Source organism: Nannospalax galili, unplaced genomic scaffold (assembly GCF_000622305.1).
Source record: "Nannospalax galili isolate Female #2095 unplaced genomic scaffold, S.galili_v1.0 scaffold258, whole genome shotgun sequence".
NCBI lineage: Eukaryota > Metazoa > Chordata > Mammalia > Rodentia > Spalacidae > Nannospalax > Nannospalax galili.
In genome coordinates this window covers 148071-162633 of record NW_008341047.1, presented here as the reverse complement: position 1 = coordinate 162633, position 14563 = coordinate 148071, and the positions used below count along the sequence as shown (strand labels likewise).

General features: G+C 40.9%; 1 protein-coding gene across 1 annotated transcript in view; it reads right to left on the bottom strand.

Moving 5' to 3' along the window:
* LOC103736931 (deoxynucleoside triphosphate triphosphohydrolase SAMHD1) overlaps window positions 1-14563 on the bottom strand; it is a 25237-nt gene that overhangs the window by 7020 nt on the left and 3654 nt on the right. Inside the window, exons 2-6 of the mRNA XM_008836546.2 lie at window positions 13531-13597; window positions 10119-10191; window positions 7313-7473; window positions 4888-5003; window positions 3315-3385 (exon numbers count right to left, since the gene is read on the bottom strand). Of these exons, the coding sequence (XP_008834768.2) occupies window positions 3315-3385; window positions 4888-5003; window positions 7313-7473; window positions 10119-10191; window positions 13531-13597 (488 nt within the window). The remainder of the gene's footprint in view (window positions 1-3314; window positions 3386-4887; window positions 5004-7312; window positions 7474-10118; window positions 10192-13530; window positions 13598-14563) is intronic.

Sequence of the window (14563 nt, the reverse complement as noted above, 5' to 3'; positions counted from 1 at the left end):
ACAACGCTTCAGCCAGCCCCCACTCTCCCTAATACCATGTTCTAGAGATTTTATTTTTCAAGGAAAAAATCAGATCCATGAGACAATTGCTGGAGTATTGGAGTAATAACAGAATTCTACTCAGGTGCATTCTCTAGGTACCCCACAGCTGACTTGCATATCTCTCCATAGCTTGCACCTGCAGCTAAGTCTGTGCTAACTCATCATAATATTATTCTACAGGGAAGACAAACAGAGGACCAGATAAGATCAACTATGTCCTGGAGCAAGTACATTCAGTATGTTGCTAACTTTCTTCCCTTCACCACCCACCCCAATGCCTCTAACTGCTTCTTTTGTGCATCCAGCAATAGACCTTTACTGACAGCAGTACCAGTTAATACCACCCTTCTTTACCCAGAAACAAAAAAAGATTTCACTGACTCTCATCTAATGGATATTCCCTCATTCGAACAGCCGACTAACTATCCAATTTGCATTTCCAGCAAGAGTAAGCCTACTCATTACAAATGCCTCATTAACATTACTCTCTCCAGTATAGCATGCGTCGCCCCTCCTCTTTTCCTATGGTGCAAAGGAAAAGCCCAACACTGTGTTAATTCCTCTTTGTCCACCTTTTGTATACCGGTAATGATTACACCCCAGGTGTACCTACTCGAGAAGGAGGAAGCTGCCCTCCTCCTTCACAGCCGCCAACAGAGAGAAATCTTCATCCCTTTGCTAGCAGGGATCGGACTTGCACTCTCCCTGGGTGCTGGAGGCGCTGCTACTGCTGCAATTGTACAAACCCAGCACCTGGTGGGACATTTTTGAGACAAGCTGGACCAGGCAATGGCATCCACAACTGACAGCCTCGAATCTCTCCAACGACAAATGAACTCTCTTGCCAGGGTTGTGCTCCAAAACAGAAGAACTTAATAACTGCTGAACATGGGGGGACGTGTGTGGTATTGGGAGAGGGATACTGTTTTTTTGTAAATGAATCAAATGTTGAAACCGATGTTAACACTCTCAAAAAACTTCGTAATGATCTATTTTCAAGATTTCAACCCACCGAACAATTAAGTTGGTTTAGTAGCCCCTTGTTTCCACGGCTCCTACCGTTTGTTAGCCCCCTGATTATGGTGTGTGTTATTTTGGTGCTTGCTTCCTGTTTCATACAATTTCTTCACTGACAAATTACTACCATTGTAAAAATTACTACCAATCAGGTCATGGTCAATTATCAGACTTTGGATTCTCCTGAGATACATGAGTTGGCTCTTAAAGCTTGTGATAACACTTCTCCACTACAAAACAAAACAGGGGGACATGTTGGGGGACCGTGCTGCTAAGGTTGCAGTCCACCATGTCCAGAGAGCTCTAAGGAGCTTGGCACTGTATGGAGGACTCCCTTTCTCAGTGGGGCCCTCCTATTCTCTGCCTGACTTATCTGGAAAGTGCCTCCAAGCAGGGATGCTTGACCTTATTTGGAACATGACCTTGGGCATAGTTACCTGCAATAAAACTGCCCCCAGGTTTTTTCTATATGATAATTAGGCATTGCCCTATAGCCAGGTGATAGGATCCCCCTACCACATGTAAATAAAGCACACTATGAACACCTATCAGCTGAAGCTTTGGCTGCTGCCTCCACACTATATTTTCCCTGACCCCCACTATAAATTCTCTAGTTTTCCCTCTAATAAATGGAGCTGTTCTTCACTGTGCCTGGAGCTGTGTCATTGCTGTTTCACTGCGCCTGGGACCAGCCTGTGATCAGTTTCCCCGGAAGAGCTGTCTTCCGTCAGCACCCACTGGCCGTTCTGACCCCGTTCGCCGCTTCTGCTCTCCCTGCCCTCGTGGGCCGGTGGCCAACGACCTGCGAAGAAAGGGAGAGCCCCCCGCAGCTGGCCCGAGCTTCCTGCAGCTGGCCCGCCGAGCCGCTCCGCAATGATGCAAGAAGGAGGAACTGAGTTAGAAAGGGCACAGGAGGGGCTGGGATGTAGCAGCGGGCACATACTTAGCATGTGCAATGCTTTGGGTTTTATCCTCTGTATCACACAAAGAGGCAAAGGCTAACAAGAATGAAACAATGAAAATGCTCTACATCCAGACTAGATGTGTACACTTGCCAAACTCACTTCAGCTTTGTATAATTTAAGCCATGTGTGGTGGTATGCACCTTTAGCCCCAGTATTTGGAAGCAGAGGCAGCTTTGTCTCTGTGAGTCCAAGGCCAGCTTTGACTATCTGTTGAGTTCCAGGCCAGCCAGGGCTACATAGTGAGATTCTGTCTCAAAAAAAAAGAAAAAAACCAACAGGGCTGGAGATGGCTCAGCAGTTAAGGCAATGGCTGCTTTTGCAGAGAACCCAGGCTCAGTACCTAGCACCCACACGGTGGCTAACAACCATCTGTAACTCCAATTGCAGGGGGTCCAACTCCATCTCCTGGCCTCCGTGGGCTATGCACAGACATGGTGCACTTATATACACGCATGCAAAACACTCATACACATAAAATAAAATAAAATTGCCTTAGAAAAAAAAAACAAACCAACAAAAACAACAACAAATATCTGTATAATTTATTGTATGTAAATTATAGTCGTGTGATAGAATAAAAGAACACTGAATTGACAACTAGGAAATTAATTTTCTAGTGCTGGCTCTACATTCACCAGCTTTGTTTTTAAAAAATATTTTCTAGCCGGGCATGGTGGTGCATGCCTTTGATCCCAGCACTCGGGAGGCAGAAGCAGGCGGATCTCTGTGAGTTCGAGGCCAGCCTGGTCTCCATAGTGAATCCAGGACTGCTGGGGCTACAGGGAGACACTGTCTCAAAAAAAGCAAAAAAAAAAAAATTTTTTTTTCTTATTTTATGTGTATGAGTGTATTGCCTGCATATATGTAAATGTAGCTATGTCGTGCAATTCCTGTGGAGGTCAGAAGAGGGCAACGGATTCCCCTGTAACTGGAGTCATAGATGGTTGTTAGTCACCATGTGTGTGCTGGGAATCAAACCTGGGTCCTCTGCAAGAGCAGCCAGTGCTCTTAACCACTGAGTCACCTCTTCAGCCCCCATTTACCAGTTTTGTGATGTTTAGAATATTAATATGCTTCTGAGAGTTTCAAGTTTTGTAAAAAGGGAGGTGAGGATTTCTATTCCACAAACTACTGTGAGGATCAAATGAAACATGTATGAATGAATTAAAGCACCCTGTAGACTGTAACAGGGAAGGGGAAACAAAGCAGAGGAAAAACCAGGTAATTTAATTCAATAACCAGCTAGAATGCTTTTTCTTTCTATTGACTATGGGATATACGGATACATACCCTCCACTCTATGTCTGGGCGAGCAAGTGGCATAAATCTTCCATCAAACATATGAGAAAATGGCCCATGACCTTGAAAACAAAAGTAGCCTTAGAATGAGAAAAATATTTGTAAACTGATAAAACTGAATTCTTAGAAAAATCTTTTTAGTTTAGTTTGAATATCAACAGCAACTAATTAATAATCTATAAATTAATGGTAAAACACAGCTGGGCATGGTGGCACATGCCTTTAATCCCAGCACTCAGGAGGTGCAGAGGCAGGCCGATCTCTGTTAGTTCAAGGTTACCCTGGTCTCCATAGCGAATCCTTGTAGCTATGGTTACAAGGAGACCCTGTCTCAAAGAAAACAAAAACAAAAACAAAACAAACAAACAAAAACCTTCAAAAATTAATGGTAAAACAAAACAAACCTGTCCTTCCAATTTTCTAAAACAACAGAGTAAGAGGCAAACCATACTGGAAAGCAAACTCTTGTTAGATATGTCTCCAGGCACCAGAGTTTATATAACTTATAATGAACCTTGGTTTATGAACCAAGGTTCATTCATTTAGTGCTGAGGCTATAGCTCAGTGGTAGGGCCAGTGCTTAGAAGCACAATGTCCTAGGTTTGAACCTCAGCACCAAAAGCCAAACCAAAAGGTGTATAAAAAATCAATCATCTTCTAAGAAGTGGCACTAACCAAATTGAAATTTCTGGGGTGACATGAAAGAATTCTGTCCCATTTAAGTACCTGCCTACTGAAACACAACATAGATTAGAGAGGTCTGGGACAGTTAATTGCCTTTTTCTTTCTCCCACTTGGATTTAATTGGCCTAAGACATCCTGTGGGTCAGGGAAGAAAAAGTATTCCTTTTATGTGTTCTAGGTATGAGAAGAGTGGATTTTAACAAAGCAACTAAAGGAAAAAGCAATTTTCGTCAGTGAGAAGGAAACAAGAAATCAAATTCACATCATTTCAAACACAGAGTAAGAAAAACTCACTATCAGAAAGCATTTTAGTCCCGTATTGTGGTTCACACCTATAATCTCTCGGGAGGCTGGGGCAGGAGGATTGCCATGAGTTTGAAGCCAGTCTGGGCTACATAATGAGCCAGCTTGGGTTGCAGAGTAAGAACCCTGTCTCAAAAATAAGAAAGTAGCTGGGCGTGGTGGCACACACCTTTAATCCCAGCACTTGGAAAGGCCAGCCTGGTCTACATAGCAAGTTCCAGGCCAGAGTAAGTTGATATTTTCGGTTTTTTTTTGCCATTCTTCCCTTCTGAGAAGTCTAAAAAAAAAAAAAAAAAAAAAAAAAAAAAAAAAAAAAGTAAAAACAAAAAAAGAGAAAGAGAAAGCCTTTCATATAACTTACAGCCAAGATGCTTAACATGGGAAATTTACAAGTCAAATAGCAATGTTTTGCCCTTATTCATCATTTGAGGAAGCAGCAACAGATATTTAATATGATTAGCGAAGAATTAAAATACAACTTCTACATTTCTCTTGCTTAGTCTGGTTTTTACATTTAAAATCCAGGTGACACATGTTGAGATTTTATTTAACAACTGTGGCTCTTTGTACAGCGTACCAAGATCATGGCAAAGTCCAGCAATCTGAACACAGAGCATATCTCGTTCACTTATCTGTAGTTCTGGTTGTTTTTCAGCCAGTGCTCGAACTAGACTTCCTGCTAGATACCCAACTCTGTAGACGAAAAAGACCAAAAGTCACACTTTGGTTTGAAAAGTGAATCATATTTCTGCAACTTAAGAACTTTGAGTTGGCTTTGTAATATCTGAAACAGATTAAAGATAAAGTGCTTAAAAGGCCTGAAGATGTAGTTTGATGGTAAAACACTTGACTAGCATGTGTAAGGTATTTGATACCCAGCACTGCAAAAAAAAATTAAATTAAAATGCACATGGTGGGCATACCTTAAAGCCCAGCCCTTGGGAGGCAGAGGCAGGTGGTGATCTGTGAGGCTAGCCTGGTCTACATAGCTGAGTTCCAGGCCAGCCTGGGATACATAGTGAGACCCTGTCTCAAAAAAAGAACAAATAATCAATAAATAAGTACTGGTAATAAATGTTAACTGTGCTTTTAAGACCTCTCTATTAAAGTAATTTCTAAAAGAATATGCTCTTATCCCACACTCTGCAGTCTCTTATTCCCTAAAACTCAGCCAGTTGTGGCCTTCTGTGTGCGTTGCACTCTGTTGTATAAGGAAGTTTTACTGGTGAGAGTTGAGGGATGCATTATTTTTCCTCCTACCCTTGTTCCTCTGTGTTCCACGAGCCTTAGTTATAGAGGTTCAACTGCAGATGTGTCACCTAGTACTGGGCATCTCTCAGACATATGTTCCTGTGTCTGACCAGATGTGCAATGACTAGATTCCAGTGAATGAATTTTTTTTTTGGGGGGGGGGATCTTTTTGAGACAGGGTTTCCCTGTAGCCCCAGCTGGCCTGGAACTCACTATGTAGACCAGGCTGGCCTTGAACTCACAGAGATCCGCCTGCCTCTGCCTCCCAAGTGCTGGGATTAAAGGCATGTGCCACCATGTCCAGCCCCAGTGAATGAATTTATACTGAAGGACATTTGAGTACAAATGCCTGAATGGATAGGCCTCAACATGTATGGCATGTATGGCAGAATACATGAGGTCCGGTGGTGGGATGGGGGAGGCATGCTTGGGGGAGGGGTCTAAATTTGATTAAGAGCTGTTTTATGAAATTACAAAAGCTCAATAAAAAAATTGTATCTTTAAAAAATATATGCATACTCTTTCCTTTGCCCTGAACTCTGAGCTCCAGGAGGATACAGACAGCTGCTACCTTGTTTGTCGCTTGTCGTGAGGTCTAGTCAAGAGTCAATAAATATTGCATTTATATTGGTTTATAATTTGAGTGTAGGTACACGTGTCTTGGCTAGTGTACCTGGGTTAAGTGGCACATGCCTAGATCTCTGACATTTGGGAGGCTAAGGCAGAAGGATTAGGAGTTTGAGGCCAGCCTAGTCTATATAATGAAACCCTGCCCAAAGGGGTAGGAGTGGGAGAGGCCTAGATAAATGAAAAATTCTAAGTATTCAAAAACCATGAATACTTCATGAAAAACAGGGAAACCTTCCAGGACTTTTCTGTCTACTTCTAGCTCTACATTCACAGTGGAAAAGTAAACCAAAGTCTCAATCCCATTGTATAAAACAGACACTTCATCCCTCTAACCTTGCAAGTTCTTCTCTAACTCACATATTTCCTGACAGATAATTACTGTGTTTAAAGGGGTGACTCTGGGGCTGGAGAGATGGCTTAGCAGTTAAGAGCACTGACTGCTCTTGCAGAGGACCAGGGTTCGAGTCCCAGCACCCACATGGTGGTTAACAACCATCCGTAACTCCAGTTCTGGGGGAATCCGATGCCTTCTTCCAACCTCCACGGGCATTGCACGACATGGGTGCACTCACACACATGCAGGCAATACACTCATACACACAAAATAAATAAATATTTTTAAAAATACAAAAAAAAGGGGGTGAATCTATACACAACCAAATAGAAGCCAGGCATGGTGGAGCATGGCTGGACTCTCGCGACTCAGGAGGCCTAGATGGGAAAATACCAAGTTTGAGGTCAGCCTGAGCTACCTACACTGGGAGCCCCTGTCCAAAACAAAAGAAATGAAAAGACCAAACAGCGACTACAGGGAAATTAAATAATAAAATTTATAAAGTCAGTTATGCCAGTAGCCAACCCTATTAGATTTTAAATACTTAAAGACAATATTTAATTCAAGTGACCTGTCAATAGATGTTCACTATTGAGGTAGTTTAAAACACACACAAAGTAAACAAAATACAGTACAATAAGTCCAAAGTCTCAATTTTCTCACCAATAAAATAAGGATGTTATACTAACCATTTTATAAAACTATTCTCTTAGCGATGAGACAAATATTTCATGAGATATAAGAGGTAATTAAAAACTTCCAGTTCCCCACCCTCTTCCCTTCTTACCCTAGACTATGTTCAAATCGATTGTGTGATGCTCCTGGAAAAACATAGTAACCACCTCCCAACTGTTTAATGTATCGAAGTCGCTGAAACTGAGGTGTGTCAATGATTTGGATAAGGAGAGGGTGGAACTCAATGTGGCCATGGATAGGATCATTAAATACCTGGAAAATTATAGTTAAATTAACATCAGCAACAACAGGTAACTACATGTAAAACCTTTGTGCATCCATTCTAAACTACAGTATAGTTAAGGTATTTAAATCAGTTCAAGTAAGAAAAATTCTAAGGAAAATGACAAGATATTAATATTATTAGACAGAATATACTGGATCTGGTATTTTTATTTCTTCCTAATGGATTTTGACTACAAAAAGATAAGAGTTTCAACCTTTGCATTTCAACATTATTTCATTGCTTTTAATAAACACACTCACTGGTTTGGGAGTATAGATCAGTAATAGCGTACTTGTCTAGCAAAAAACCATCACTTAACATACTCATTTAAACATATTTATTCAGTCAGGTGTGGGAGCCTTTAATGCCAGCACTCAGGAGGCAAAGGTAGGCAGATCTCTGTGAGATCAAGCAAGGCCTGCCTTGTCTACATAGTGAGTTCGAGGCCAGCTGTGGCTACAGGGAGACTGTCTCAAAAAGACCAAGAACAAAAAAAAAGAAAACAAAAACGTAAAAACTTTTATGGGGATGGAGTCAAGTGCCTCTGCAGCCATTGCATGACTGACATGGGTGTACTTACACACATGTAGGCAATACACAGACACATATACATAAAATAAAAATAATAAAATATTAAAAAAAACTTTTATCTGGGCGTGGTGGTATGGGAGCCTTTAATCCCAGCACTTGGGAGGCAGAGGCAGGCAGATCTCTGTGAATTCAAGGCCAGCCTGGTCTACATAGTGAGTTCCAGGCCAGCTGGGGCTACAGGGAGACCCTGTCTCAAAAAGACCAAAAAAAAAAAGAAAACAAAAACCTAAAAATTTTTATGGGGATGGAGTCAAGTGCTTGCTTAGCATGCACAAGGCTGAGGTTCAATCCCCAGCACCACCTGAAGTCCTTCAAACAATAGCAGCAAAAGACTTTTGTGCTCCAAAGACCTCATTCAGAAAGTGAAAATGATAACTCAAAGAATGGGAGAAAATATTTGTATACCATATATTAATATTTGACAAGAACTTCAAGTTCAAGGGCAGCTTGGGCTACATGAGACTCAGCCTCAAAAACAAACAAAGGCCATTCCAAGAGCTCTACTATAAAATTTTACAACTGGAACTTCTGGAGCTAGTTGATAGGGTACATGAAATGTTTGTTAAAATGCTTCTCGAATACTGAATTCTAAAACAAGATTTTTCATATCTGAACAGGACTGAATATTCACCTTCCAGACTAACATATCAAAAGAAAGCTTATCAACACTGTCAAGAAAATTAAGTACAGGGGCTAGGGATGTGGCTCAGTGGTTAAGAGCACTGGCTGCTCTTGCAGATGACCCTGATTCAGTTCCCAGCACCTATATGGCAGCTAACAGCTGTCTGTAACTCCAGTTCTAGGGGGATCTGATGTCCTCTTTTGGCCTCTACAGGCATTACATACAAGTGGTACACTTACATCAATGCAGGTAAAACACTCATACACATAAATAATTAAAAAATAAATAAGTGGGGATGGAGAGATGGCTCAGCAGTTAAGAACACTGACTGTTCTTGCAGAAGACTGGGGTTCGAATCCCAGCACCCACATGGCAGCTAACAACTGTCCATAACTCCAGTTTCAGGGGATCCAACAGCCTCTTCTGTCTTCCATGGGCACTGCATGACACAGGTGCATTTATCTACACTCAGGCAATACACGCATATACATAAAATAAAAATAACATATTTTAAAAAATAAATAAGTAAATACTATTTATAAATAGGCAGACAGATACAAACATAAATAATCACACCCCCGTATGTAGTAAAATAGTAAAAGTAAATGCAAATGATAAATACTGAATTCTAGAAAAGGCTTAGTTCTGGGGAAAACACAGAAATAGAATATAGAAATATACAAAAGTTTCCAATGTTTTCTTTTAGAAATAATAGGTTTGAAATAAATTAGACAAAATGTTAGGATTTAATAAGCTCAGGAGGTTATCTTTTTAATAAATTTTAGTTTTCCTTCTAATTTATTCATTTACTTCTTTTGGGGGGGTAAGGGAGATTGAATGTAGGGCCTCTGTAAGTACTCTAACACTGGGCTACATCCCTATCCTCCCCCTCCCCCTCCCCCTCCTCCTCCTTTTATTTTTGGTCTTTTTGAGACAGGGTCTCCCTGTAGTCCCAGCTGGCCTGGAACTCACTATGTAGACAAGGCTGGCCTGGAACTCACAGAGATCTGCATGCTTCTGCCTCCCCAGTGCTGGGATTAAAGGCTTGTGCCCACCACACCTAGCTCCTAGCTTTCTTCTTTTTAACTTTTTCTTTTGACATAGTTTCACCAAGTTGCCCATACTGGGCCTGAACTCACTAGGTAGCCAGTGTAAGACCTGAACTTCTGATCTTCCTGCCTCAGCCTTCTGAGTGCCTGGGATTACAGACCTGGCTGGATTTTTGTTGTTTTGTTTTGTTATTGTTTTTTGGATTATACACCCTGTGCTCATTTTATAAATAAAAGGCAGAGTTTAGAAAACTCACAATCCCATCTTTGAAATGTCCTTTTATACTTTTTGAACTGAATTTTAAATGATTGAATCATATCACTTTATATATACACACACAAACCCACAATAAACTCAGACTCCTCTTACCTTCATTAACTCAACATGAGTTTGACTGAGTTTTTGGATACAGCCAATCAGCTTCTTCCTCCCCTCCAAGGAACTAAAATTGAAACAAAGTAACTACATCCAGCTGGTCATTATATTATTATTCATTATTATATTCATTATTATTATTATTATTCATTATAATTCTAGGAGTATATACTAGCATACAATCAGGTCTAGAATAGGGCACTAATAGAAACATTAGATTACAAAAAACAATCAGTAACACAAACATACTCTTCCTAGAAACTTCCTTCCTTTGTTCCCATGAGAAACTCCTATTGAACAAAAGGAGGGTACCCTAGGCTTCTGCCCTTGAGTCTTGCCTCTTCTCTCCTGACAAACTCAGACTTCAAATTCTACCAGAATAGTCAGTTCATATTCCAACTCTATTTTAACCAAACTGAAGCCAAGATCTCCATCATGATCCTGGACTGATTTAGGAGCATCAGGTATAACTGAAGTATGAACAAATCTCTATGTGGGATTGAGTTTCACACTCAGCTTCCATTCTCTATAACCCCTTATGATCCCTTCAGCTAGGGAAGGTAATTTGAGGAATTATGGTTTTTTAAAAATATTTTATTTATTATTTTTATTTTATAGGTATGCATGTATTCCCTGCGTGTAGGTATGTGCACCTGTGTAGTGCAATGCCCAAGGAAGACAGAAGAGGCTGTTGGATCCCCTGGAACTGGAGTTACAGACAGTTGTTAGCTGCCATGTGGGTGCTGGGATTCAAACCCAGATCTTCTGCAAGAACAACCAGTGTTCTTAACCGCTGCGCCATCTCTCCAGCCCGAGGAATTATGTTTTAATAGCTCAATACATTATTATTTAGTATCCTGCTTCACCTACAATTGCTCATTGTTTGAGGCATATCAGACACACCATAACATACTGAATGTCAACAAAACCAGCAGGAAGGCTTAGTTTCCCTTTTTACTAGCTAATTAGGCTGAAAAACAAAATCTCTTAAGTCTTAATAGTTTGGGTGTGGTAGTGTATGCCTTTAATCCCATCACTCTGAAGGCAGAGGCCAGCCAGGTCTACAAAGGGAGTTCCAGTTCAGCCAGGACTACATAGTGAGATTCTGTCTCATAAAGAAAAAAAAAGTCTTAATAGATTTGAAATCAAAAGCACCACAACTGTCCTCTTCACCGTACAGAAACTTACTACAATAATAAAATTCAGGTGTGATTTTCTTCTAAGTGTGATTTTCTTGGGCTGTGTGTGTTCTTTACAGCATGGGTTGACCTGGAACTCAGTATGTAACCTAGGCTGGCCTGGCACACACAGCAGTTCTCCCAAGGACTGGGATTACAGACATGAGCCACCACACCCAGCTCCACATACACATTTAGTGTAATGATGCTCATTTAAAAACCTTCATAAAGTTGGGCATGGTGGCGCATGCCTTTAATCCCAGCACTTGGGAGGCAGAGGCAGGCAGATCTTTGTGAGTTCGAGGCCAGCCTGGTCTACATAGTGAGTTCCAGGACAGCTGGGGCTACAAGGAGGCCCTGTCTCAAAAAGAAAAAAAAAAAAAAAAAAACTTTCATAAATCAGCACTTTAATCATGAACCTTAAGGAATACAAGAAGTGCTTCTCTAAACTAGATTCCCCTTAAAATGCAGAGTCTAACACAAGAGCTTATATACAGGTAATTTATTTAGGGCTGTATAGCCTAGAAACAGGAATTAGCTAAGGACCTAGGAAGGGTAAAAAAGGAAATGAGAGAAAAGCAGTACAGAGCACAGTATCAAGCCAGCTGACAGGAATCACTGAGCAACTAGGGCTGATGCCCTTCTAGAACTTTCTCAATGATGGAAATGTTCTTTATCTGCTCTGTTCAACTAGTGGCAACTAGACATAAGTGGTAATTACTCACTTGAAATCTAGCCAGTATGAGAATTAAAAATTTAATCTAATTTTAGTTAATTTAAATATACAGCAGGGATCTAAATCATAGGCTAATACAACTCTAAAGGGTCCTGCAGAATTCATCTCAGAGGCAGAAGGCAGAGACCAAGAGATGTGCTATGTTGTGCTCCTTCTAGAATTCTGCCTGCTTGTTCACACATGTGCCCAAGTTTCTGGAAGAGTGCCTAGCACAAAGTGAGCCTCCCTTAAGTATCTGCCAAATGAATCAATAGTGTTTGGCTCCTCAAAGGTGCACATGTTCCTGTGAAAAGAAAGATTAGAGGAAATTCCATCAATTCACAGGTAATAAAGGGGACTTTGAGAGGACTGCGGTGGTAGAAAGGGTTATAGAAGAAGCAAAGAACGCCCTAAAGATTGTGGACCAACAGGCAGTTACTGAAAGTCAGTTAAGTGGACCATGTCTTGTTTCACTATCAAGTTCTGAGCAATAGTGCATGAATTCAGTATAGTCCTTTGTTTTGATTCTTTGGTCACTGTTACCAAGAACATTGAACAAAGTGAAATTCCTGAAGAAAAGACCATATTTTATGACTACTGCCAATTCCCCCAAGAAAAAAAAGCTGCACATGTAACCACTAGATACTCAAGTAAGATCTTCAAAGGCTTCCCAACTCTTAGTGCCTAGAACCTCCAGCCATATGTGTGTGTGTGTGTGTGTACAATTTATAATGGGATAATTATGTGCTTTAACAGTTTACATACATGGATACATTCCAGTCTTCAGAGAGCTAGAAATGTGTTCAAGATAGGGATGTAGTCTTGATTTTCTTGCTAATATTTTTTTCTCTTGGTTCTGATATATTTTCTGGTGTATAACTCATTATTTTGAATTTGTAAAATGTTGATCACTACAGATTTCAAGAGGGTTTTCCAACAGAGTTCTTTGAAATAGGAACCATCTGTAAAACTAAACACAAGACTTGTATAGCAAAAGCCAGTTTAATCCCAGTACTCAGGAGGCAGAGGCAGGCAGATCTCTGTGAGATTGAGGCCAGCCTGGTCTACATAGTGAGTTCCAGGCCAGCTGAGGCTACAGGGAGACATTGTTTACAAAAAAGAAAAAGAGAGAGACAGAGAGAGCAAAAACAGCAGGCAAGGAATTCAGTTTTAAAACATGTCACAGAATTAAGGGGCTGGAGAGATGGCTCAGCGGTTAAGAACACTGGTTGTTCTTGCAGAAGACCTGGGTTCGAATCCCAGCACCCACATGGCAGCTAAAAACTGTCTGTAACTCCAGTCCCAGGGGATCCGACAGCCTCTTCTGACCTCCACGGACACTGCACGACACAGGTGCACTTACCTACATACAGGCAATACAGGCATACACATAAAATAAAAATAATAATGAAAAATTAAAACGTCACAGAATTAAATTGAGGATGGGTAATGTCCAAGATCTTTGTTTCTCAAAGGTTGTGTCTGGTTAAACTGTGAATGTTGTTATTCTTACCTTACTCCAAGATTTTCAAGAAGAGATTCATCAAGGAAGGGCAGAAATGAACCAGTGATTTTATTTTCTATGGAAGAAGAAAAAAATATTTCCAACATATGTCTTCCAGTTCCTTTCAGTTCGAAACCACCAGAATTAACCTAGCCTATATTTGCTGAGAACCCACTACAAGCAGTGAAGCATGTGATATATAGTCAGCCTTCTCAATTCACAGGTTCTCACATCTATATCTCAATTCACATCTATAGTACTAATGGAAAACAGTCACATAAAAAAACTGCAGGATGCCGGACATGGTGGCACACACCTTTAATCCCAGCACTTGGGAGGCAAAGGCAGGCGGATCTCTGTGAGTTCAAGGCCAGCTTGGTCTACATAGTGAGTTCCAGGACAGCTGGGGCTACAGGGAGACCCTGTCTCAAAAGCTTTACTTATATTTATTGGTTGTTTGTTGTATTTCACTCATTCTATTATAAATTTTTATCTTTGCTCTTAGTTGATTTTCTAATTTTGATTATGTGCACCAATGGTATTTTGTTTTGGTTTGAGACAATACTTCACTATATAGCCCAGGCTGGCTTCCAACTAGTGAAAGGAACAAAGGCCTGAACTCTTTGTCTTACCTCAGCCTTGCAAGTGTTAGGATTACAGGCATATGATCCCCAGCAGTTTTTAATATGAGAACACTTGCTAAGGAATATGTGGAATGAATCCTGGAATCCAAAGACTTAACCTTAAAAAAATCCAGTGCTGGGGCTGGAGAGATGGCTCAGCAGTTAAGAGCACTGACTGCTCTTGCAGAGGACCCAGGTTCAAGTCCCAGCACCCACATGGCAGCTACAAACCATCCTTAACTCCAGTTCCAGGGGGATCCGAAGCCCTCTCTGATCTCTGTAGCACTCACATACATGCAGCCAATACCCTCATACACATAAAATAAAAATAGTAAATAAGCTGGGCGTGGTGGCGCACGCCTTTAATCCTAGCACTTGGGAGGCAGAGGCAGGCGGATCTTTGTGAGTTCGAGGCCAGC